General features: G+C 40.2%; 1 protein-coding gene across 4 annotated transcripts in view; it reads left to right on the top strand.

Annotated features, from left to right (window-relative positions):
* VPS13D (vacuolar protein sorting 13 homolog D) overlaps nt 1-19,428 on the top strand; it is a 214,031-nt gene that overhangs the window by 39,235 nt on the left and 155,368 nt on the right. For all 4 annotated transcript variants that reach the window (XM_081143839.1, XM_081143838.1, XM_081143837.1 and 1 more), the window contains exons 23-27: nt 1,187-1,313; nt 3,054-3,234; nt 10,304-10,486; nt 15,148-15,370; nt 18,107-18,317. In XM_081143839.1, coding sequence (XP_080999965.1) covers nt 1,187-1,313; nt 3,054-3,234; nt 10,304-10,486; nt 15,148-15,370; nt 18,107-18,317 — 925 coding nt within the window. The remainder of the gene's footprint in view (nt 1-1,186; nt 1,314-3,053; nt 3,235-10,303; nt 10,487-15,147; nt 15,371-18,106; nt 18,318-19,428) is intronic.

The following is a 19,428-nucleotide window of genomic DNA, read 5'->3' as shown; positions in this document are numbered from 1 at the left end:
GAGAGAGAGAGAAACATTGATGTGAAACATCAATTGGTTGCCTCCCATATGCACTCCCACTGGGAATCGAACCTGAAACCTTTTGGTGTAGGGCGACGCTCCAGCCAACTGAGCCACCTGGTCAGGGCCCTGGCATTCTTTCTAGTGGGACTCTAGGTTGAAATTCTTAGTAGAACAACTGATCAACTACATCAAGTTCTAAAAAGTAAGGATCTGTAAAGTGAATAAACACTATTCCTTAAGGAACAGGTAATGAAATATGGATGATTACAAAGCTCAAATGTTGACTCTGTCATGAAAAACAAGAATGTCTTCTTGGGAAGGAATGAACTGAAATTGGAGTTTTTCTGCTTGGTATAAATGTCTAAAAGCTACCTAGCAGGGACAGGTCTTTAAAATTGGAGAAGCTTGTATATTTTTGTTAGAGGACATTAAGAATCAAAAGTCAGTATGTGTCTTTGATTCCCTGGGAGCTGAACTAGTCATTGGTTTATGTTGCTAATTATGATGATAAAATCTCTTTTACAGAAGCAGCAGTTCAGCATATTTCTTTTTAATATCCACCCCTGTTAAGAACGACTCAGTATAGGTTCACCTCTCAGGTGTGCGTGTTTCAGCATGCCTTCTTTGTTCTGCCCACCTTCCGGGGGCCTCACTCCTGTAATATCAGAGTAGTTTTAAATCTGTCTTTAGTGTCTATCTCATTAATATTGTCTTTTTATTAAATTACACCAAAACCTACTTAAGTTTGCTTGAATACCTGACATATCTCTGATACTTCCTTCTTTCTTCTTTTATCAGTAATACAATTAATAGACCTTATGATATTTCACTAATTCTAATTGAGGTCTAATCTCATAATGGATCATGTTTCTATCTGTAGTTGTAAATGCTTTTTTCTTTAAGTTGTGTGTGCATTTAGTTTAACTTCTTTCCTGTTGCAAATGTTAAAGTGTGATGTTTCCGTGTTATTTCAGTCCCTTGTGAACTTCTGCACTGCGACTACTTGAAAAATTGTATAAAACATTTTTTCTGGGTATGTTGGAATAGGGAAATTTGCTTTTGACATGTAGTTTGATTAAATAGTGAAAGTTTGAGGCATATGCATATCAGTTTTTGTTTCAGACATATTTAAGCTGTATGACAAAAATGGATACGTAATGTGTTCTAATTTTAACATCCATAGAGGGAGACCTGGCCTTGCAGGGAAGCATCGGGAGCCTGTCTCTCAGTGACCTCACGGCCCATGGAGAGTTCTACAGAGAACGGTTCACTACCAGTGGGGAGGAAGCACTCATCTTCCAGACTTTTAAGTAAAAACATTGATCTTTCCTCACTTGACATTTTGTCATTATTGCTTGCTGTTTCAGATTCTTGTTGACTAATCAATGAAGAAAAGTTGTTTTTTAAAATACATTTTTATTGATATTGATTTCAGAGAGAGGAAAGGAGAGGGAGAGAGAGAGAAACATCAATGATGAAAGTCATTGATCAGCTGCCTCCTGCACGCCCCCTACTGGGGATTGAGCCCAAAACCCGGGCATATGCCGTGACCAGGAATCGAACTGTGACCTCCTGGTTCATAGGTCAATGCTCAACAGCTGAGCCACTCTGGCTGGGCAATGAATAAAAATTAAAAAAAATTGTACCATCTAACATAAAATTGATATAATCTAGTTGTTTGGAATTCTGATTTATATTGAAATGGATCTGTGTTGAAGTAAGCTACTCAGGTTTCATAAACAGATGGGGTGTGATTGAAATACTTCTGATTATTAAAAAGCTTGGGCTCCTGCCGGTCTCCCACTAACTTGCTAAATGATGTTAGGAAACTCCACTTCATCTCTGTGCATCCGTTTTTCTATCTAAATGTTGAGGGACTGAGTTAGATCAGTTTCCATCAAGCTGTAAACATTCTGGAGTGATTTCAGCCTGAGAAAGTTGTTGAAGATATAGGGTTTAAATTACATCATGCTTTTTTTCCTGTATAGACATAATCTATATCGAATCTTTTCAATTTTACAATTTAGAAGGCATCTTTAGACCTATATAGTTACTGAAGAATGGTTTTCTTGGAAGGCAGAAAGTTTAAAATGGTGGTTTTTCAACCTTTTTGGGAGCTCTTAGAAAATATAAATATCCAGCTCTGCCCCTAATATTTTGGTCTAGGGTGATGCTCAGTCCTTTTTCCCCCCAACTTGCCAAAGTGATTCTAATGTTCAACCAGAATTGAGAAAAATCTGTTTCTAAAGATATCTTAGAACTTTTTCTTTCATTTTCAGGGGGAGTATATTATACGGTACTGAGAATTTGGATTGATTTGTTTGTATTGTTACCTACCATGGTGGTGTGGTTCAATAAATGAGATAATTAATACAAAACTCTTAATTCTCTGTCTGGCACAGAATAGATGCTAAGCAAATGTGAGTTCCGTTCCCCAGTGACTGTGTCCTGTATAATAATTTATTATTACGACTCCACGCTCCATTAAGTTCAGAATCATTTGTAAAATTTTCTAATTTATCTTGGAATATAGATGCTAAGCCTCTTTGGACCACATTTCACTGAAGTTAGAAGATGACTTCTTTCTGCCTCCAGAAGACAGTTTTCCCCAGAAACCTTGCTTTGGTTGCCCAGTTTTCTTACCCATTGTTTCATGGCCTTATTATTTTTTTAATCTTTCAAGCCCATATTGTCACAATTTGCTGGAATAGAGTGAGTAGGAATAATTGCTTTTTCTTAAAGGCCCAGGTGAACAGTCTGAACCACAGGTAGCTTTTGAGTGAGGTCTGGAACCAGAGCAAGTGTAGTGCCTGGAGCTGCCCACCTGTGTGTAGCCCTAGCTGTTTGTCACCAGACTTATTTCACATCCTCAACACATTGCTGAAGCCCAGAAAGGGAGTAATTATTAGAGTTCACTTTTTAAAACTTGATCATGGATTTCCATTTTAATAGATAAAACTGTTCCCTAGGAAACCCCCTAAATCAACCCAAGTTATCTTCAAATACTAACTTGTCTCTTGCCGTCTGAGTCACCTTTTTGCCCTTTCTAGGTATGGACGGCCCGACCCTCTGCTGCGGAGAGAACACGACGTCCGCGTGAGCCTCCAGATGGCCTCAGTGCAGTACGTACACACCCAGCGCTTCCAGGCCGAGGTGGTGGCCTTCATTCAGCACTTCACTCAGCTGCAAGACGTCCTGGGCCGCCAGCGGGCAGCCATTGAGGGGCAGACGGTAGGTAGTCTTGTTTCTCCAAGTTGCCTTTCCAGTTTGACTGATCAGTGGAACTTTTAAGCCTCTAGAGGTAAATCTGAAAAATGTCACTAAAAACAGTAAAGGTCATTGGGTAATTTTATGCTTACGGATGTCCTCTACATTGCTGGTTATCTGTAGAAATCTTGCTGTAATCTGAAAGCTTACATTTCTTATTCATTGTATTGTGTTCTAATTACCTTTAAAGTTTAGCTTTAGCTTTCTCTAAAAAAGATAAATGAAATTTCTGGATAACACATAAGACTTTTGGCCCTTTTAGGGCTTTAGTGGGGATTATTCTATTGGAAAATGGTCCTGAAGAACATATATAAAGAGAAGTTTTTTCAAATAGAATTAGAAGTTCCCAAACTTCTTTGTTCATTGCTCCCTTAATGTCTTGGGAGTTTTTCCACCACACATCCTAGGCCAAAAGGAACACCTAATGGCTTTCCATTTACAAAGTAATTAAGACTAAACAATTTAATAAGTACATATGTCCTAAGAACTTAATAGCTGTTTGAAAAATAAAACACATAAGTGAAAGAGTATTTTTATTTCATTCTCAACATGATGACTTGTTAGTAGGACATGGGTGCTCTTGGGTACTGTACAACTTCTCAAACTTGGAATCAGATTGGATATCACAACCCTCATTTCCTGTTCTGCATTTTCTTTCCATGGTTCTTGGTTTTTGTCACAGCAGCTGCTTAAGACCTAGCTTCACAAAGATGAAACATCATTGAAAGGACGTTACGTGATTTAAACTGAACGTGAACTACCTCAGGCTAGTTGTTAGCTCAGTGCTCAACAGATGGCATGTTTACCTAAAACTTGAACACATCCTGGCAGCCCACCTGTGAACACGTCCCAGCATCCTGTGGTGTCCTGGCGCACAGTTTAGGAAACACAGAAAATGATTATTCTGTAGTTTTTTGTAAAACTTGGTTTTTACTTATTTTTAAACTATTAGTTAAAGGATGATAATTTAAGAAATAGATTCTGTCTTTATAGTGGAAACATTTAAAAATTTTGTTTTAATTTAAAATTAAAATTTTTGAATATGTTATATATTGATTTGGTACAGAATCAAAGTAAAATAGCACATTTGGAGAAAAGCCTCCCCCTCAGTTACTTTTCCTCAACCACCCACTTTCTCTCTTGGAAACAAGCAGTGTTACTGGTTTCTTGCCTTCTAAATATATATTTTTTTTAAATTTATATTTATTGTTGAAAGTATTACAGATATCCCCTTTTTCCCCCCCGTTGATCCCCTCCACCCCACATCTGCCCCCCCCCCCCCGCCCTCACCATGCTATTACCTGTGTCCATGGGCTGTGCATATATGCATATAAGTTCTTTGATTAATTTCTCCCCACCTGCTCCCCCACCCCCGCCTTCCCACTGAGATCCCTCAGTCTGTTCCATGCTTCTGTGCCTCTGGATCTATTTTGTTCCTCAGTCTATTTTGTTTATTAGATTCCACATATGAGTGAGATCCCGTAAAACTGAATCGGGATGAATCAGGAAACCTGAATAGAGCAATAACAACTGATGAAACCCAAGCAGCAATAAAAAAACTCCCAGCAAACCAAAGCCCTGGTCTGGACTGCTTCACAGCGGAGCTTTCTAATAATTCTTTAAGTTGTAGGGTTACATAGTTTACTAAAATTTTTCTTGCTTCTTGAGGTAGGCCTGTAGCGCTATGAACTTCCCTCTCAGGACTGCTTCACTGTGTCCCATAGATTTTGGGTTGTGTGTTCATTTTCATTTGTTTCCAGGCATTTTTTTATTTCTTTCTTGATCTTATTGGTAACCCATTCATTGTTTAATAACATGTAATTAGCCTCCATGTGTTTGAATGCTTTTGAGTGTTTTATTGTAGTTGATTTCTAATTTCATGCCTTTGTGATCTGAGATGCCTGATATGATTTCAGTCTTCTTGAGCTTATAGAGACCTGTTTTGTGTCCTAACATGTGGTCTGTCTTTGAGAATGACCCATATGCACTTGAGATGAATGTATATTCTGCAGCTTTGGGGTGGAATGTTCTGTAAATGCCAATTAAATCTATCTGATCTAGTGTGCCATTTAGAGTCGCTGTTTCTGTGTTGATTTTTTTGTCTGGAAGATCTATCCAGTGAAGTCAGTGGGGTTGTTAAAGTCCCCGACTATGACTATATTGCTGTTGATCTCTCCCTTAAAGTCCTTAAGGTTATTATTAATAGGTCCATATTACCATTTTAATGTATATTCTGAGAAGATCTATAACTTTTATAAAACAGATAATGTATTTTTTAAAAAAATACAAATGTAGCATAATCAAACTATAGGGAATCTGGAAAAAAGAATCAGTCTTACCAATCTCATAGCTTCATAGGTATGTTTTAATTTCTTTTCTTTTTTTCTATACATGTTTCCGTGGTAATAATCATGGAGTATATAACAGTTTTTCTCTCTCTTTAGAAACTTAAAAAAATTTTAGTATTTGACACATATAAAAGAATGTAGCATGTATACAGGTTATAAAGTGTGGTAATAAAATGAACATTCATGCAACCACCATCGAAATAAAAGTTAAAACCTTGCTAAGGCTGCTGTATGTGTTCCTCCCTGCCTCATCCCCCGTCAACACCTCAGATAATTGCTGTCCTGATTTTTGGGTCTGCTAGTCCCTTTGAAATTAAAAAAAGACCCTGTACAATATCTTTTATTTTTTCTTGGTTTGATCTTTACAAAATTGTACTAATAAACTGAATTTAATGTTTTGTGACTTTTTTTTTTTTTGTCAGTGTGTTGTTAAGATTCGTTTAGGTTTATTACATATGATTGCGTTTCACTTATTTTCACTGTTATCCTGTATAACACACATGATTTCTCTACTTTCCTGTTGAACACTTGGGTTGTTTACAGTGTCTCCCAGTGTACATGTATGGGTACGAGTTTTTCTGAGACACTTGGGAGTGGAATTTCTGGGCCCGTGGGATGCACGTGCTTCTCTTTGTAAGGTAATGCCGTGTCGTTCTCAGACGTGGCCAGCTCTATTACATACTCGCATTTGCAATGTGTAACAATTCCTCGTCATTCATATCTTTGCCAACACTTGTATTGTCGACCTTCTTATTTTGGGCCAGTTACTGACTGTAAAATGGTATTATATTGTGGCCTACACATGCTTTTTAAAAAACCTTTTAAGTTGAGGAAAAACATATAGTTCACATAGTAAAGTACAGAAAGTGTGTTAACTTCATGCATATACTTTGGGAATGCAGCTTCTTTTCATAACCCCTTTTCATAATCTTTTCCCATTTTGCTTTGCATTTTTCATAGAGATTCTATTTAATAACTCTTTACTCCACCAGGCCAGTTTCCTTAGCCATATCCTTATGTTTTCAAACATTTGCCTTGCTCCCAGTTTTTCATTCTCATGAGTAAGGCTTCCATGACATCTTTGTGTCCAATCGTATTTTTTTCAATTATAGGATTGAATCCTATAACTGGTATTGAGTGCTTAAGCGGTATTATTTTGTAGGGTTGAATCTCATAAGGCCATGAACATTTTTGTGACTCTCCATTCAGCTTTGCTAAATGTCATCTGTTAGAATTATGTACATTTAAAACAATTATTTTTACATGTGTGGTTTAAACAGTAGTAAGTTATTGTGAGGAACCAGTTGGGTTAGGAAATGAGACACTGTGCATTATTGAGTAATTGGGTTTAGCTTCCTGGGGAAGCAGAAATTAAACAGGTAAATTTTTTAAGCTTTGCTCTGTCAAATTATAGAAGACAAGCAGAAGGTAAAGGCCTACCTTTCTGGGCTTTGAAGAAAAGCCGATCTCAAGGATCTTTAATCTTGCTCTCTGAATTATTTAGATGTACAAGGAGAAGGAGAGCTAAAGACCTACTTTGTTTGCAGGTAAGATTAAGAGGCTATTTTGTTTGGAATTTAAATTCCTTTCTCCTAATATTGTACTGGTGACAGGTGGTATTATCTACCTTAGACTTGTAGCTGGATTCCTAGCCCTACATTTTCTAGTGCCTATAAGTAATGATCTGGTGGGAATTTAAATTTTAATCTTTTTTTAAACAAATTTTTCTTTTATTGATTTGGGGGAGAGAGAGTGAGAGAGAGAGAAAGAAACAGCCATGTGATAGAGAAACATGGATAGGTTGCCTCTGGTAAGTGCCCCGACTGGGGAGTGAACCCGAAACCTAGGTATGTGCCCTGACCGGGAATCAAACGCACCACCTTCTGGTGTACAGGACAGCACTCCAGCCAACTGAGCCACACCGTCTAGGCCTCTCTTTAATATTGATGTTTGAAATTAGAAGAACATCATTTACCTAATTTGATTGGGCCAAACATAAATTGTTTTCTTTATTTTTGACCCCAGAAGTATGACATATTTATCCTGTGTCTTCTACTTTACATGGTGTCTCTTATAGTAAACATCTTTATTCGCTGGGGAACTGGAGTGCAGATTTTGGGTGGAGATAGCACATTCAATTTAGAAATCATGGGGCAGGAACCTGGAGTCTGGGGGTTGCCACTATAGGCTGTGTGACCAGCAGCGAGCTATTTTTCTTGCTGTTCTTCTGTTGACTCAGTGGTAGAAGGAAAATGGAGTGAGCCGAAATAAGTCTGTTGTGCGTTCGGTTGATAATTATCTACACTAACGATGCTTTGGAGCTTTCCAGGTGCTTTCACATGTTACCTCATTTGATCCTTCCCACAGCCTGTTTGTCATTTCTGCTGTTACTTAGTGAGTGCTTATTGTGCATTGGTGTGTTGTACGTTGTGCCAGGTGTTGGACACACAAAGGAACACAAGGAACACCTGGCCATTGCCCCCATGGAGTTTAGATGTTGCCGGGAAGGTGTCAGCATGAGAAAGGAGATACTTAGCTATCAATGTGACTGGTGAGGCCTGTTGGGCTAGGCAGTGGCTCATCTGATTCTTAAAATAATTTTCTTAACACTATTTTTTGGAAAGCAGTTTTTCATTTTGATGAAGCCAAATTTTTTTTTCTTTCCTGGTTAGTGCTGTTTGTGTTTTATCAAAGAGACGTTTGCCTACCACTAGGTGGCGGTGTTTCCTTTGCCCTCTTGCTGGAACTTGTATAATTTCAGACTTCTTCCGTTTTGAATTGACCTTTGTATGTTTTGTGAAGTAAGGGCTGAGATTTTTTTTTCCACATACGTATCCAGACTCTTCTTTTCCCGCTGACGTACCCTGGCAGTTTTGTTGAGAATCAGCTGACCGCATACGTATATGTGCATTTCTTCATTCTCTATTCTGTTCTGTTGATTTTTATTTAATTGTAGGCCAGTACTTCCTAGTCTTGATTACTGTTGCTTTGAGGTATGTCTTGAAATTGGTAGTATAAGGTCTCTAACTTTGTTCTTTTCCCCCAAAGTTGTTTTGGTCATTCTAGGTCCTTTGTTTTTCCTTATAAATTTTAGAAGCAGCTTGTCTCTTCAGTAAAGTCACCTAGGATTTTGATTGGGATCGCACTGAATTTGTGTATCAGGAGAATTGACACCTTAGCAATCTTGAGTTTCTGGACCCTTAAGTATGGTACATCTCTCTATTTAATTAGGTCTTCAGTTTCTCTCAGCAATATTTTGTAGCCTGGGGTGTATTGGTCTTACACATATTTTGTTATATTTATACCTAAGTATTTCCAGTTTTGAATGCTATTGTAAATGATACCAATTTTTAAAATCTTGTATGTTGATATGCTGACCTCCTATCCTGTAATCTAGACGAAGTTCCTTACTCTCGTGCCTTTAGATCCTTTAGTGTATTTTACCTGGATGATGATGATGTCTGAGATAAGAACTCCCTTTTCTCTTTTCCAACCTGAATGCCTTTATGCCTGGACTAGGACTTCCACTATGACGTTGACTAGAAGTGGTGAGAGCGGCTACACCTGCCATACTCCTTATCTCAGGGCAGCGATTTTCACTCTTTTTCATCCCATGGCAAATAAACTAGTTACTAAAATTCTGCAGCACACCAAAAAATATGTTTTTTGCTGATCTGACGAAAAATATGTATAATTTTGATTTTTTCACGCCGGCTGTCTGTTGTGTTGGCTGTTGTCATTTTTATTTGACCATCTAAAGGAAAAGAGACCAGGGCCCTGACTAAGTAGTCAGGTACTGCATGTTTTAAAATTTGCAGCGCCCAGATTGAAAATCTCTGTCTTAGGGGGAAAACATTGTTTTTCACTGTTAAATAGGATGTTAGCTGTAGATAGTTTTTGTAAAGGAGTCTGTCCACTTTATCTAAATTGTCAGTTTGTTGGCATGAAATTGTTCATAGTGTTCCCTTACCTTTTTAATATTTGTAAGTTCTGTTGCAATGTCCCCCACGCCTTCCTGATAGTGACAATTTTTGTTTCCTTTTTTTTTTTATTAGTAACAAGTAGAAGTTTATTATTTTTCATCAGTCTTTTCAGATAACCAGCTTATTGAAGCCTAGATGGTGGTTAAACTTAAAAAGAATGTATATTCTGCAGTTGTTGGCTTAGTGTTCTATAAATGATTTTTTTCTATTGTTTATCTGTTTTCTAAATAAGTAGTTTCTGTTCTATACTATGTTCTTCCTTCTACTTAGGTTTATCGTGCTTTTTCTTTCTCTAGCTTCTTAAGATGGAAGCCTTGACCATTGATTTTAAATCTTTATTTTTAAATATAAAATAGTATTTACTGCTCAACCTTTTTCTCTCCTGTTCTAAGCATATCCCATGAATGTTAGCATGCTGTGTTTTCTTTATCAGTGAAGTTGAAATATTTTTCCATTTCCCTTGTGATTTCTTTGACCCATGGGTTATTTAGAAGTGCCTAGTCTACTTTTAAAATATTTGGGGTTTTCCATTATCTTCTTGTTATGGATTTCTAACTTAACTTTGTGGTGGTCATAGAATATACTGTGTATGATTTTAGGTATTTTAGATTTATAAATTTATGGAACTTTTTGGGAACCTGAGTTCATTTGAATGTAAAATTAGGGAATTGAGTCTCCGAATCAATTTTCTTTCCCTTTTAGGTGAGAGATCAAGCCCAGCGCTGCTCCCGGGTTCTCCTTGATATTGAGGCTGGTGCTCCTGTTCTACTTATCCCAGAAAGTTCCAGATCAAATAAACTGATTGTAGCAAATTTGGGGAAGCTGAAAGTCAAGAACAAGTTTCTATTTGCTGGTTTTCCTGGGACCTTTTCCTTGCAAGATAAGGTGAGCAATTAGTACCCATTCCCTTGTCAGTCGAACTAGCATTTGACCAATTGAAAAATTCACTTGTTGCCATGAGATGATTCCCAGCTGCTGTTAGTATATGTGGCTTGAATAATTATTTTTGACATTTTATCGATATTTTAATTAACCTTTTAACAGAGATAGTGGAAATTGTAACCCTTACTAACTGTATGTAGTAACTTATTTTAGCAAACATGTCTTTCATGTTGATAGTTCTTTCCCCACTGTTTCACCTCAGAGTAATCAACTCTTTACACTATGGCTTTTTCAGCAGACCTGATTTGGCCCAAGGTTTATCAGATACCATTTAAAAATATCTTAATAGTAAAGTCTTATACAGATATTGTTCTATAGTTTAAAACTATGTTAGCATTTATTTATTTCTTACAGCAATGTTTGGAGGTAATTGGCATGAGTATCACTGTTGTTTTCATTTTACATTTAGAAAAATTGGGACATGTTGAGAATAAATGATAAAAAAGGGAGCACCTAGTAACATAGACTTAGTGCCGAGAGGACTGTGGGGGGGGGGGTTGTCTGATTAGCCCCTCCCACCCATATTTGCACTGAGGAGATTGGTAACATTGTTGGAACTAGAGGTGTCTTGTGTTCTCCATGTGTGTTTTCATGGAAACTTCTTGCTAGTTTCCACAGCAGCTTTCAGTCTGTCTGCTTATTCAGTGCAAACTCATTTTAGCTTATGAGAAAAATAGTACTTACTGAAATCCCCAGCTAGTTATGCTCATTTCAGTCTAATGGCTAAGAACTCAGGGAGAGAGGTAGCCTTTGAAGGAGGATGACATAAAATTTGATTGTGAGATCTTATGACTGACAATAATAGCAGTAAGATGCTTATTGACTGCTTATTATACATCAGCCTAAGCTCTTTACACATTTATTCGTTTTGTTCTCATTAGTAACCTCAGAGGTATCTAGTATTATTAGCACCATTTTTTCCAGATAAAGAAATCGAGACTTAAAGAGGTTAAGCCATTTCTTTTGGCTTATACAGCCCGTAGAAGGGTGTGTGGACCTCAGACTTCGATGTGTTCTTAACTCCATGTTCTTAATTGTGATTTGGTTTTACTTCCCATCATTAGGATTAGGTATCTGTGGGGAACAAAGGCTGTTCCTGCTGTGTGTCTACTGGCCCTTACTGAACAGCTATAGCTCTTTGAATTTTCTGAAGAGTGGGGCAGTGAGTTAAATAAAATAACTTAGATGGAACAGCTCCAAAGGTTATTACAGAAAATTTATAAATCGGAGCAGTTACTGTTTGCCTCTCTTGGTACAGAAAGGAAAGAAGGCGAAGGAGCGCGAGTAGGGTGGTATTCCTCACCCGGGGGCCCCCCGCGGCCTCGACTCGGCTCAGACGTCATAGGAAGGTAGTGTCTGTTGGCAATGCCTGGACTCAAATACTGTTGTGATTTTCAGTTACTACCTCTGTATTTTTTATTTCTTTTACTTTTCACTCATCCGTTTACTCGCTGTTACTAACCTAAACATCGTGAACCGAAAATATTTGATTCAGTGAGTGGGGATGGGTAGGGTCAGGAGAAGAGTGAAGATGGGACAGTGACAGTCATAGGAGCTATGTTCATATGTTGTAACCTTGGGCTCAGGACCCAGAGTGGGGGTGTCTGGACAAAGGGCTAGAGGTCATGTTGACCATACATCACCTTACTTTTAGCCACTCACTCAGATAAGCCAGATTTAGGGTCAGAGCAGAAGCTGAAATCAAGCCGCAGAGGGAAGAGAACATCACCCCCTCGTGTAGGCTCCGCAGATGTGGCCCTTTAGGCAGAGCCGAGGGCGGAGACCTTGCTTGCACCTGCTGTGAGAAGCCGTCCTGTCGGAGTCACAGGCCTTACAGTGGCTGCTTTGACAGGGAGAAACACGCTTCCGCTTATGTGTATTTTTTACGACAGTAACAGTGAAAGCCACCAACATTGGTCCTTTCACAGCAGGCCTACTAGGTAACTGGTAACCTTGGCCTTAATGAAGAAAATAGGTTTCCATGAGATAAGCATTTTGCTGTTTGCTGATTTAAAGAACATAGAAGAGATCCATTCGTAAAAAGAAAGATTGGTGACTGCTTCTAAACTTTCTTTCTTTTCCTTAGTATGAGTGTTTATAATTAACATGAGTAGATAATAGACATATGTACCAGAACTGTTGTTGGCACATGGATGTTGTCCCCATTGTCACCTCCAGATACTGCATCTGCTGCCATCACTGCCCAAGGGAGTTCCCCTTGGGAACCATCTTTCAGTCTGTAGTAAGTTTTTTGGAACATATTTATTTTGTGGTAAATCTTTGTTTTGAGGCCTAAAGTTTTTAAGGAAAAGATCAGTTAGCTCCGGAATGGGTGCTCAAGTTCAATAATACCATTTCTGTTTCTCTACCCTTCCTAAAAAGGTAGAGGACTGGTTTTCTCAGACATACCTATATATGGGCTCATGAGCTGATGCCGAAGTCAGCGCCTAAAAAAGAATTGCCAAAATATCTCAAGAAAGTTTTGCAGATAGGTTTCTCTTTTGTTAAGTAAGTCCAGTAACTGTTTAGTTTGAAGCCTTTTAATGAAAACCTTTCCCTATATTTTATTTTTGAGGATTTGATTTTAAGTGGCAGTGCATACAAGGATCGCTTTTTCTTCAAGGTATAATATGTTTTTTAACCCCTGGTTTTTCTGAAAAACCTTATGGGATTCAGCAGACATTCACACATATGCTTGAAAATCAGAAACTTAACCCTTTAAAGTATCCCATTCCTTGAGAAAGTCTGTTTATCTTGTGTGTGTGTGTGTGTGTGTGTGTGTGTGTGTGACTCACTTTCCTCCTTTGTAGAGAAGTTTTTCTTAAGGACCATGAAAAGCAATTTATCCCCTCCCCTCCCCTCCCCTCCCCTCCCCTCCCCTCCCCTCCCCTCCCCTCCCCTCCCCTCCCCTCCCCTCCCCTCCCCTCCCCTCCCCTCCCCTCCCCTCCCCTCCCCTCCCCTCCCCTCCCCTCCCCTCCCCTCCCCCTTTCTCTCTTTCGATCTAGGCAGTACTTTCTCGGAGATCTATTTTTGTTTTCCTAAACCCTAGGAAAGCCCTGTCTGTTGCATACCTGTGGTGGTTCTGTAGAATTCCATAAGGGCTGCTTGGAGTGTGTCGCCTGAGAAAGTGTCTGTAATCAGACAAACAGCTCTGAAGCCTGCTCTCCACGGGTACAGCCAGGCCCAGTTGATCGAGGCCGGTATCAAGTGAATGAATACTTTCCTCACTAAGGCCACTTTGCATTTACATTTGCCCTGGAATACATTTGCACGTGTGAGGTTTGTCTAGTGTGCATTCCGGTGGCTAAAGAGCAGGAAATAATCCTGAAATCAAAGCTTGCAGAGGGGTTATTTGCCTTTGAGCTTCATGACTCCTGTGTGTTTGGAATTGTTCTACATAAATCTATGTCCTACTGAGTTCAGGTTTGAACTTTTTACATAAGCTTTTCCTTTCATTCTCCTCAATCACAGCTTGTGCTTACACCATAATTTCCCAGTCAGCCTTTCAAAAGCTTTGAGTGAATCTCCTCAGGCCATTGATTCATTTAAACCAACTACAGAAGATGCAGAGAATCAAATGAAAGAGCAGCAAACATTCTCTAGAGTTTAAGTAAACTAAGCAGGAAGGAAGGTTTTTAATGTTGAAATTCTGAAACAATAGCATTTACCTAGTCATTTGCCTTGCAAAAAAAATTTCAGAAAGTGTGAGCTGGCTTCTTTGGCTGTTACGTGTAATTCCTACCCAGGATAGCCATGGAGGCGCTGCATCCTCTGCGTCCCGAAGGCTGAGAGTGGGCGCGGGCACAGGCGAGGCTGACTATGGGGAGACCGCTCTTCCCCTCCCATTGCTCTTGAGACTGGAGAGACGCTGCTGATGCGGAGGCCGCACAGATGCACGGCTCTGAGGCTCAGGCGAAAAGAGAGTGGGAGGTTTTAAAGTCAGTTATTGCACCATTTTGGTGAAAAAGATTTGCCCCTGTTAGCAGTTACCTGCAGGTTCTCAGTATGTAAGAGCAGGGTGTAGTATTTTCAACAGAGCTATGGAATTTATTTTACCCTGGATTAGCCCTTAATCTTGTTGTCCTTGAACAGAAACATAATATGAATGGCCAACCGCTGATGTTTTCCATTGACACACAGTTACTGAGAGAGATGAGAAATGTAAGCCTGTGAGGGGAGACTCCCAGAAAGTGCAAACACATGACCGTAACTTAATTCCATTGGAACCATAATTGCTGTTAGATGCGGTTCTTAGAACAGTTAGTCCCTCCCGTCTAGTACAGTGATAATATATCATATGGTTGAGAGATTAGCTTTTGCTGCATTTTATGTAGATTAAACCACTTGTGATCAGCATCTTAACATTTGCTCTTAAGACAAAAGATAATATCTTCCTGCAAAATTGCCAGTTTTCAGTAGGTATTGAGTTATATGTAACGTCTCTGCAAATAAGTACATGTGGCATCAATGTCATGATCCTTTTACCTTTCTGTGTATGAGATCGGTTGTCTTGGGAGGTGCCAAGTGTTGTAGAGTCTTTGAGGAGCTCAGGGACTGGATGGGACTTCCAGGACTACCTTCTAGTTTTATTTTGTTTCTTCTAGGAATCTGTGCCTTCAGCTTCCCCAGTGGGTACTCCCAAACACAGTGTGAGGAAAACAGCAGGCACGGAGGACCCGAGGGGCACCCACGCAGAGGGGCTGTTCGTGATGCCTTCTGTTGGAATGAGTGTAGGCAGCCTGAAGAGTGTCTCTGTGCCCAGTACTTCGAGCAAGCAGCAAGGGCAACAAGCCACGCCCTCTGCCAGCGAGGTTTCCAGTAGTCCAGGTAAAAGAGGAAAAGCTGACTGCGTAATGAAGGCGGGAAATTCATGAGATGGCTGTAGGAACCTAAGGTGGGGCGGTGCAGGGTGTGGAAGAGGGGACTGCACCCTGTAAGAGCAGGTACCGACAAAGTGACAGCATGACTTTAGTGGTAACGGAATTTTGACATTGGTTTTGTAGGCTTAAGAAATTTAGGATGTAGACTTAGCATTGGGTGACTTCTAAAGTGGGTTAAATTAGCATGACACAGTGTAAATAAAGATATTTAGATGGTTTGTTAGGATTTTTTCTTATAGGTCAAGCTAGTTGCCAGCAGATGGTAATATAACTAGAATTATTCCTGTATCCTTAGACACATCACTGTTCAGACACCATCCTTGCAAGTCACTATTTAATTCTAAAAAGTAAAACATAACTCTTTAAAAGTTGTTAGTGTGAATTAGGTAACAGGAATACTCCTAAATAACAGTTTTTAAAAGACATGAACCATCTAGTTATTGGTGCCATGCTCTGGAATTTAAGAATGGGTCATTCCAGGGGAGAGCCTGACTTTGGCCTTTTAGTTTTCAGATGTTTTCTGGTTGGGCAATGGATTGGATAAGTGAGGTGCCGCTCCAAGGAGCTAGAGAGGGAAGCAGGATTAGCCACAAAAATCAGTCCATCGTGGCTGGACTTCAGGAGCTGTGGGACTCTAGCTGAGCGAGACTGCTTAGTGTCTTCTGTTAGATGTGAGGGTGAGTTAATGCCCTGCAGTGCCTTACCGCCCTCGAGGGGACAGGAAGGTGGTTACGCTGATGATTAACTGAGATTATATGATTATCATGATAGTAGTTGTTGAACACTTACTGCGTGCCAGACATTGTGGTACATTCTTTACATAAATTATCACATTTCATCCTCATAACACCCCTAGAGAGTTTTATTTTTATCCCCACTTTATAGACAGAGATAAAGGCTAAGAGAGATGAAGTAACTTACCCTGCCCACAGTTACGTAGATACTAAATGGCAGTGTTGGACTATGAGCTTAGGCAGTCTGACCCCAGAACCTGAATTCTTAACCCACGTGATGTTGCCTATCAGTCTCTGTATGTCACACATACGGAGCACAGGTGTGGGTGTACTCATAGCCCCTCAGGAAATGTCTCCCATCGTCGTCATGATGGCAGCGCTGGTGAGGAATAGGCCAGCCTTACATATAAGAGAGAGATCTCTTTTCTAACAGTATCTCTCCTCCCGATTTGCTATTTATTTCTGGGATTCCTCTATCTGTGTATAAGATTGGATTAAGGTAGTGGTGTTCATATTTCTGTGTATCTGAAGGCCTTCATTCCTGTCCCCTCCCCCTTCTTTCAGATCAGCTCTACTTTTATCTATTTCACATAGTTATCAGTATGGTCAAAAAATCAAGGACTCATTTATTTAGTGCCTGTTTGATGCCAGGTGCTATATTTTGTTCTCTTGTCTGTTAACGTGCTGTTAGACATGGCTCCTGCCACCACGTGAATAATACAAGAAAGACATTATGTAGCCATTTAAATGTTGAAAGATTTAAGGCGAATGTTATAGGGAAGACAAAACTGAGATGCCGAAGGAACAGAGAGGACCCAGTTGAAGTGGAGAAGGGAGGGCGACACCATAGACAAGGCTGTTCAGGCAGCAAAGAGCTTGGCATTTGGGGGAAATAAAGGTCAGCGAGCCTGGGGCTTCATGAGCAAGGTGGAGAATGGCTTGAGATGAGGTTGGAAAAGGAGGCAGTGGGCTTAAGCAAGGTCTCATTGGGATTTCAGGGAGATTTCCAGAAAGAATTTAGAACTAAGCACAGCCATTGCATTGTGTGAAGGAAGAGAGTGCTATGGGCTCATTTCTTTTTCTTTTAAATTTTTTAAATTAATTTTTTTAATATATAGTATTGTCTTGGGAACATATATAAATTTTTTAAAATATATCTTTATTGATTTCAGAGAGAGGAAAGGAGAGGGAGAGAGAGAGAGAGAGAAACATCAATGATGAGAGAGTCACTGATGGGCCACTTCCTGCATGCCCCCGACCGGGGATCAATCCCGCAACCTGAGCATGTGCCCTGACTGGGAATCAAACCCCAATCGCCTGGATCCTAGGTCGAGGCTCAACGGCTGAGCCACGCCCAGCCAGGCTTTCTTTTTTTTTTTTTTTAAAGGGATTACCCTGGGATTTTGTAGGCAGAATGGTTTTGTGAGGGCCAGGAGGGGATTTGTCAGTATATTGGAGGGTGGTTTATGGTGGCCTAGGCAAGAAGGAAGGTGATTTGGATTAGATCAGTGATGGTGGAAATGGTTACACCTAATGTATGTTGGAAAAAAGATTTTGTTGCTTGGAGATCTTGTAACCTTTGGGTAGCGTTATCTCTGTGGGAGATGCCTGTTGGATGTCCTAGGAGGGATGCATGTTAAGTCAGTTTAATCATAAACCTTTTAGCCTCAGTTAGTGTCCCAGGACAGTAGTGAGACACTGAGGGAATGTGGCACATGTATACCTGTTGTGGAGGTGAGTAAGCAGGAAGTGTCTAGCACATAGAGTGTTGCATAGGGAGGTCTTGGTGCCAGAGTGGAGACTTCTAGACACCTAATTTTCTGAAGCAGGCAGTTCTAAATATTTTCCCAAGACAGAATGAGCTTTCTTTAGCTTTTTAATTTTGTTCAGGGCCATCCTTTTCTGGGTCCCATTTTCTTCACTCTCTCTCTTTCCTTGGGTCCATGTAGAAGACCATGTCTGCCTGCTGGATTGCATTATTGTGGATCTACAAGACATGGACATCTTTGCTGCAGAGAGGCGCCCACGAGAGTATTCTAAGGCCTTAGATGACAGCAGTGGAGATCTGATCTTTCCCTCCTACTTTGTGCGACAGACAGGAGGAAGCCTCCTAACTGAGCCTTGCCGGCTGAAATTGCAGGTGGAAAGGAATTTGGACAAGTGAGTGTTTTATATCTGAATAACTGTCATAAGTAGAATCTTAATACGTTGGAAATCAGTGCTGTTAGGTAAGTCTGAAAGAGAATAGGTATTCACTTATTTCTTCATCTGTGTAACACGTTTATTAAGTCCCTACTGTGTGCTGGACATGAGGGCTGCTGTGATGAAAGAAAAACTTCTGCCCTCACAGAGCTTACATTTTGCTGAGGGAAATAGGAAGGCAGGTAAATGATTCAGTTTAGTGTTTGAGTCGGTGCTCTAAACTATTAGGATTGCAGCAGGTGCCTTGGAAAGAGAGGAAGGGACAGAAATTTAGCATGGATTTTTGGTTGTGGGTGGGGAGGTGGTGATGGCAGGGAAAGTATTTTGGAAGAGGCAACATTTGGATTATATATTCCAAGTACAGTAGATTCTGGGCCTGGTGTTGCTGTTTTCCCATTTAATCAGAAGAACTGTTTAGATGCAGTTTTGCCCATTTCACTCCATTAAGCAATCTGACAGTACTCCATAAACATGAATGAACTGACTCTAATTTACCTTCTAGTTGGCCTCAAAACCACAGGGTGCTTCTTTCTGTAGTTTAGAACATTGTTTCAGTTGTCATTAGTTCATACCTGGCTGGGAACGGTCTTGAAAAGGAACCTTCCTAGAGCCCACCTGAGTCCACCAGAAGCTAACTCTCAGGGCCGAGCCTCGTGTGTATTACCAGGTCCTCTGGGGGTGTTGGTGCCTACCTGGCCCTGTGCATGACTGGGAGCTGCTGGTTACTGTGCACGACAGCGCGATGGCTCGGTGGCTCGATGGCTCCATGGCTCCATGACTCTCAGCTTGAAGTGTTCATTTTGGAGAAGCAGCAATATTTGCATCTCAGCTCCAGGGAGAGATGAGGAGTGGCCGTCAAGTAATGTAGCACTTTGAATAGCACTTTGAACAGCTGTCTTGTTGCTCATACAGTGTGATTTGAACCCCTCTCTGGCTACTCCCTTTGCAGCCCCTGGACTTGGGCAGGTTCTTTTGTGTCATTTGTTCATGTCTGGGTTAATGACATGCTCCACTGGGGTTTGGCATTTCATTCTTACTTGCTGTTCAAGTGCGTTTGGTTATGGTTGGC

The sequence above is a fragment of the Miniopterus schreibersii genome (genome assembly GCF_964146895.1).
Source record: "Miniopterus schreibersii genome assembly, chromosome: 8".
Lineage (NCBI taxonomy): Eukaryota > Metazoa > Chordata > Mammalia > Chiroptera > Miniopteridae > Miniopterus > Miniopterus schreibersii.
The sequence above is the reverse complement of the archived record's forward strand: the minus strand, read 5'-3'. Positions and strand labels throughout refer to the sequence as shown.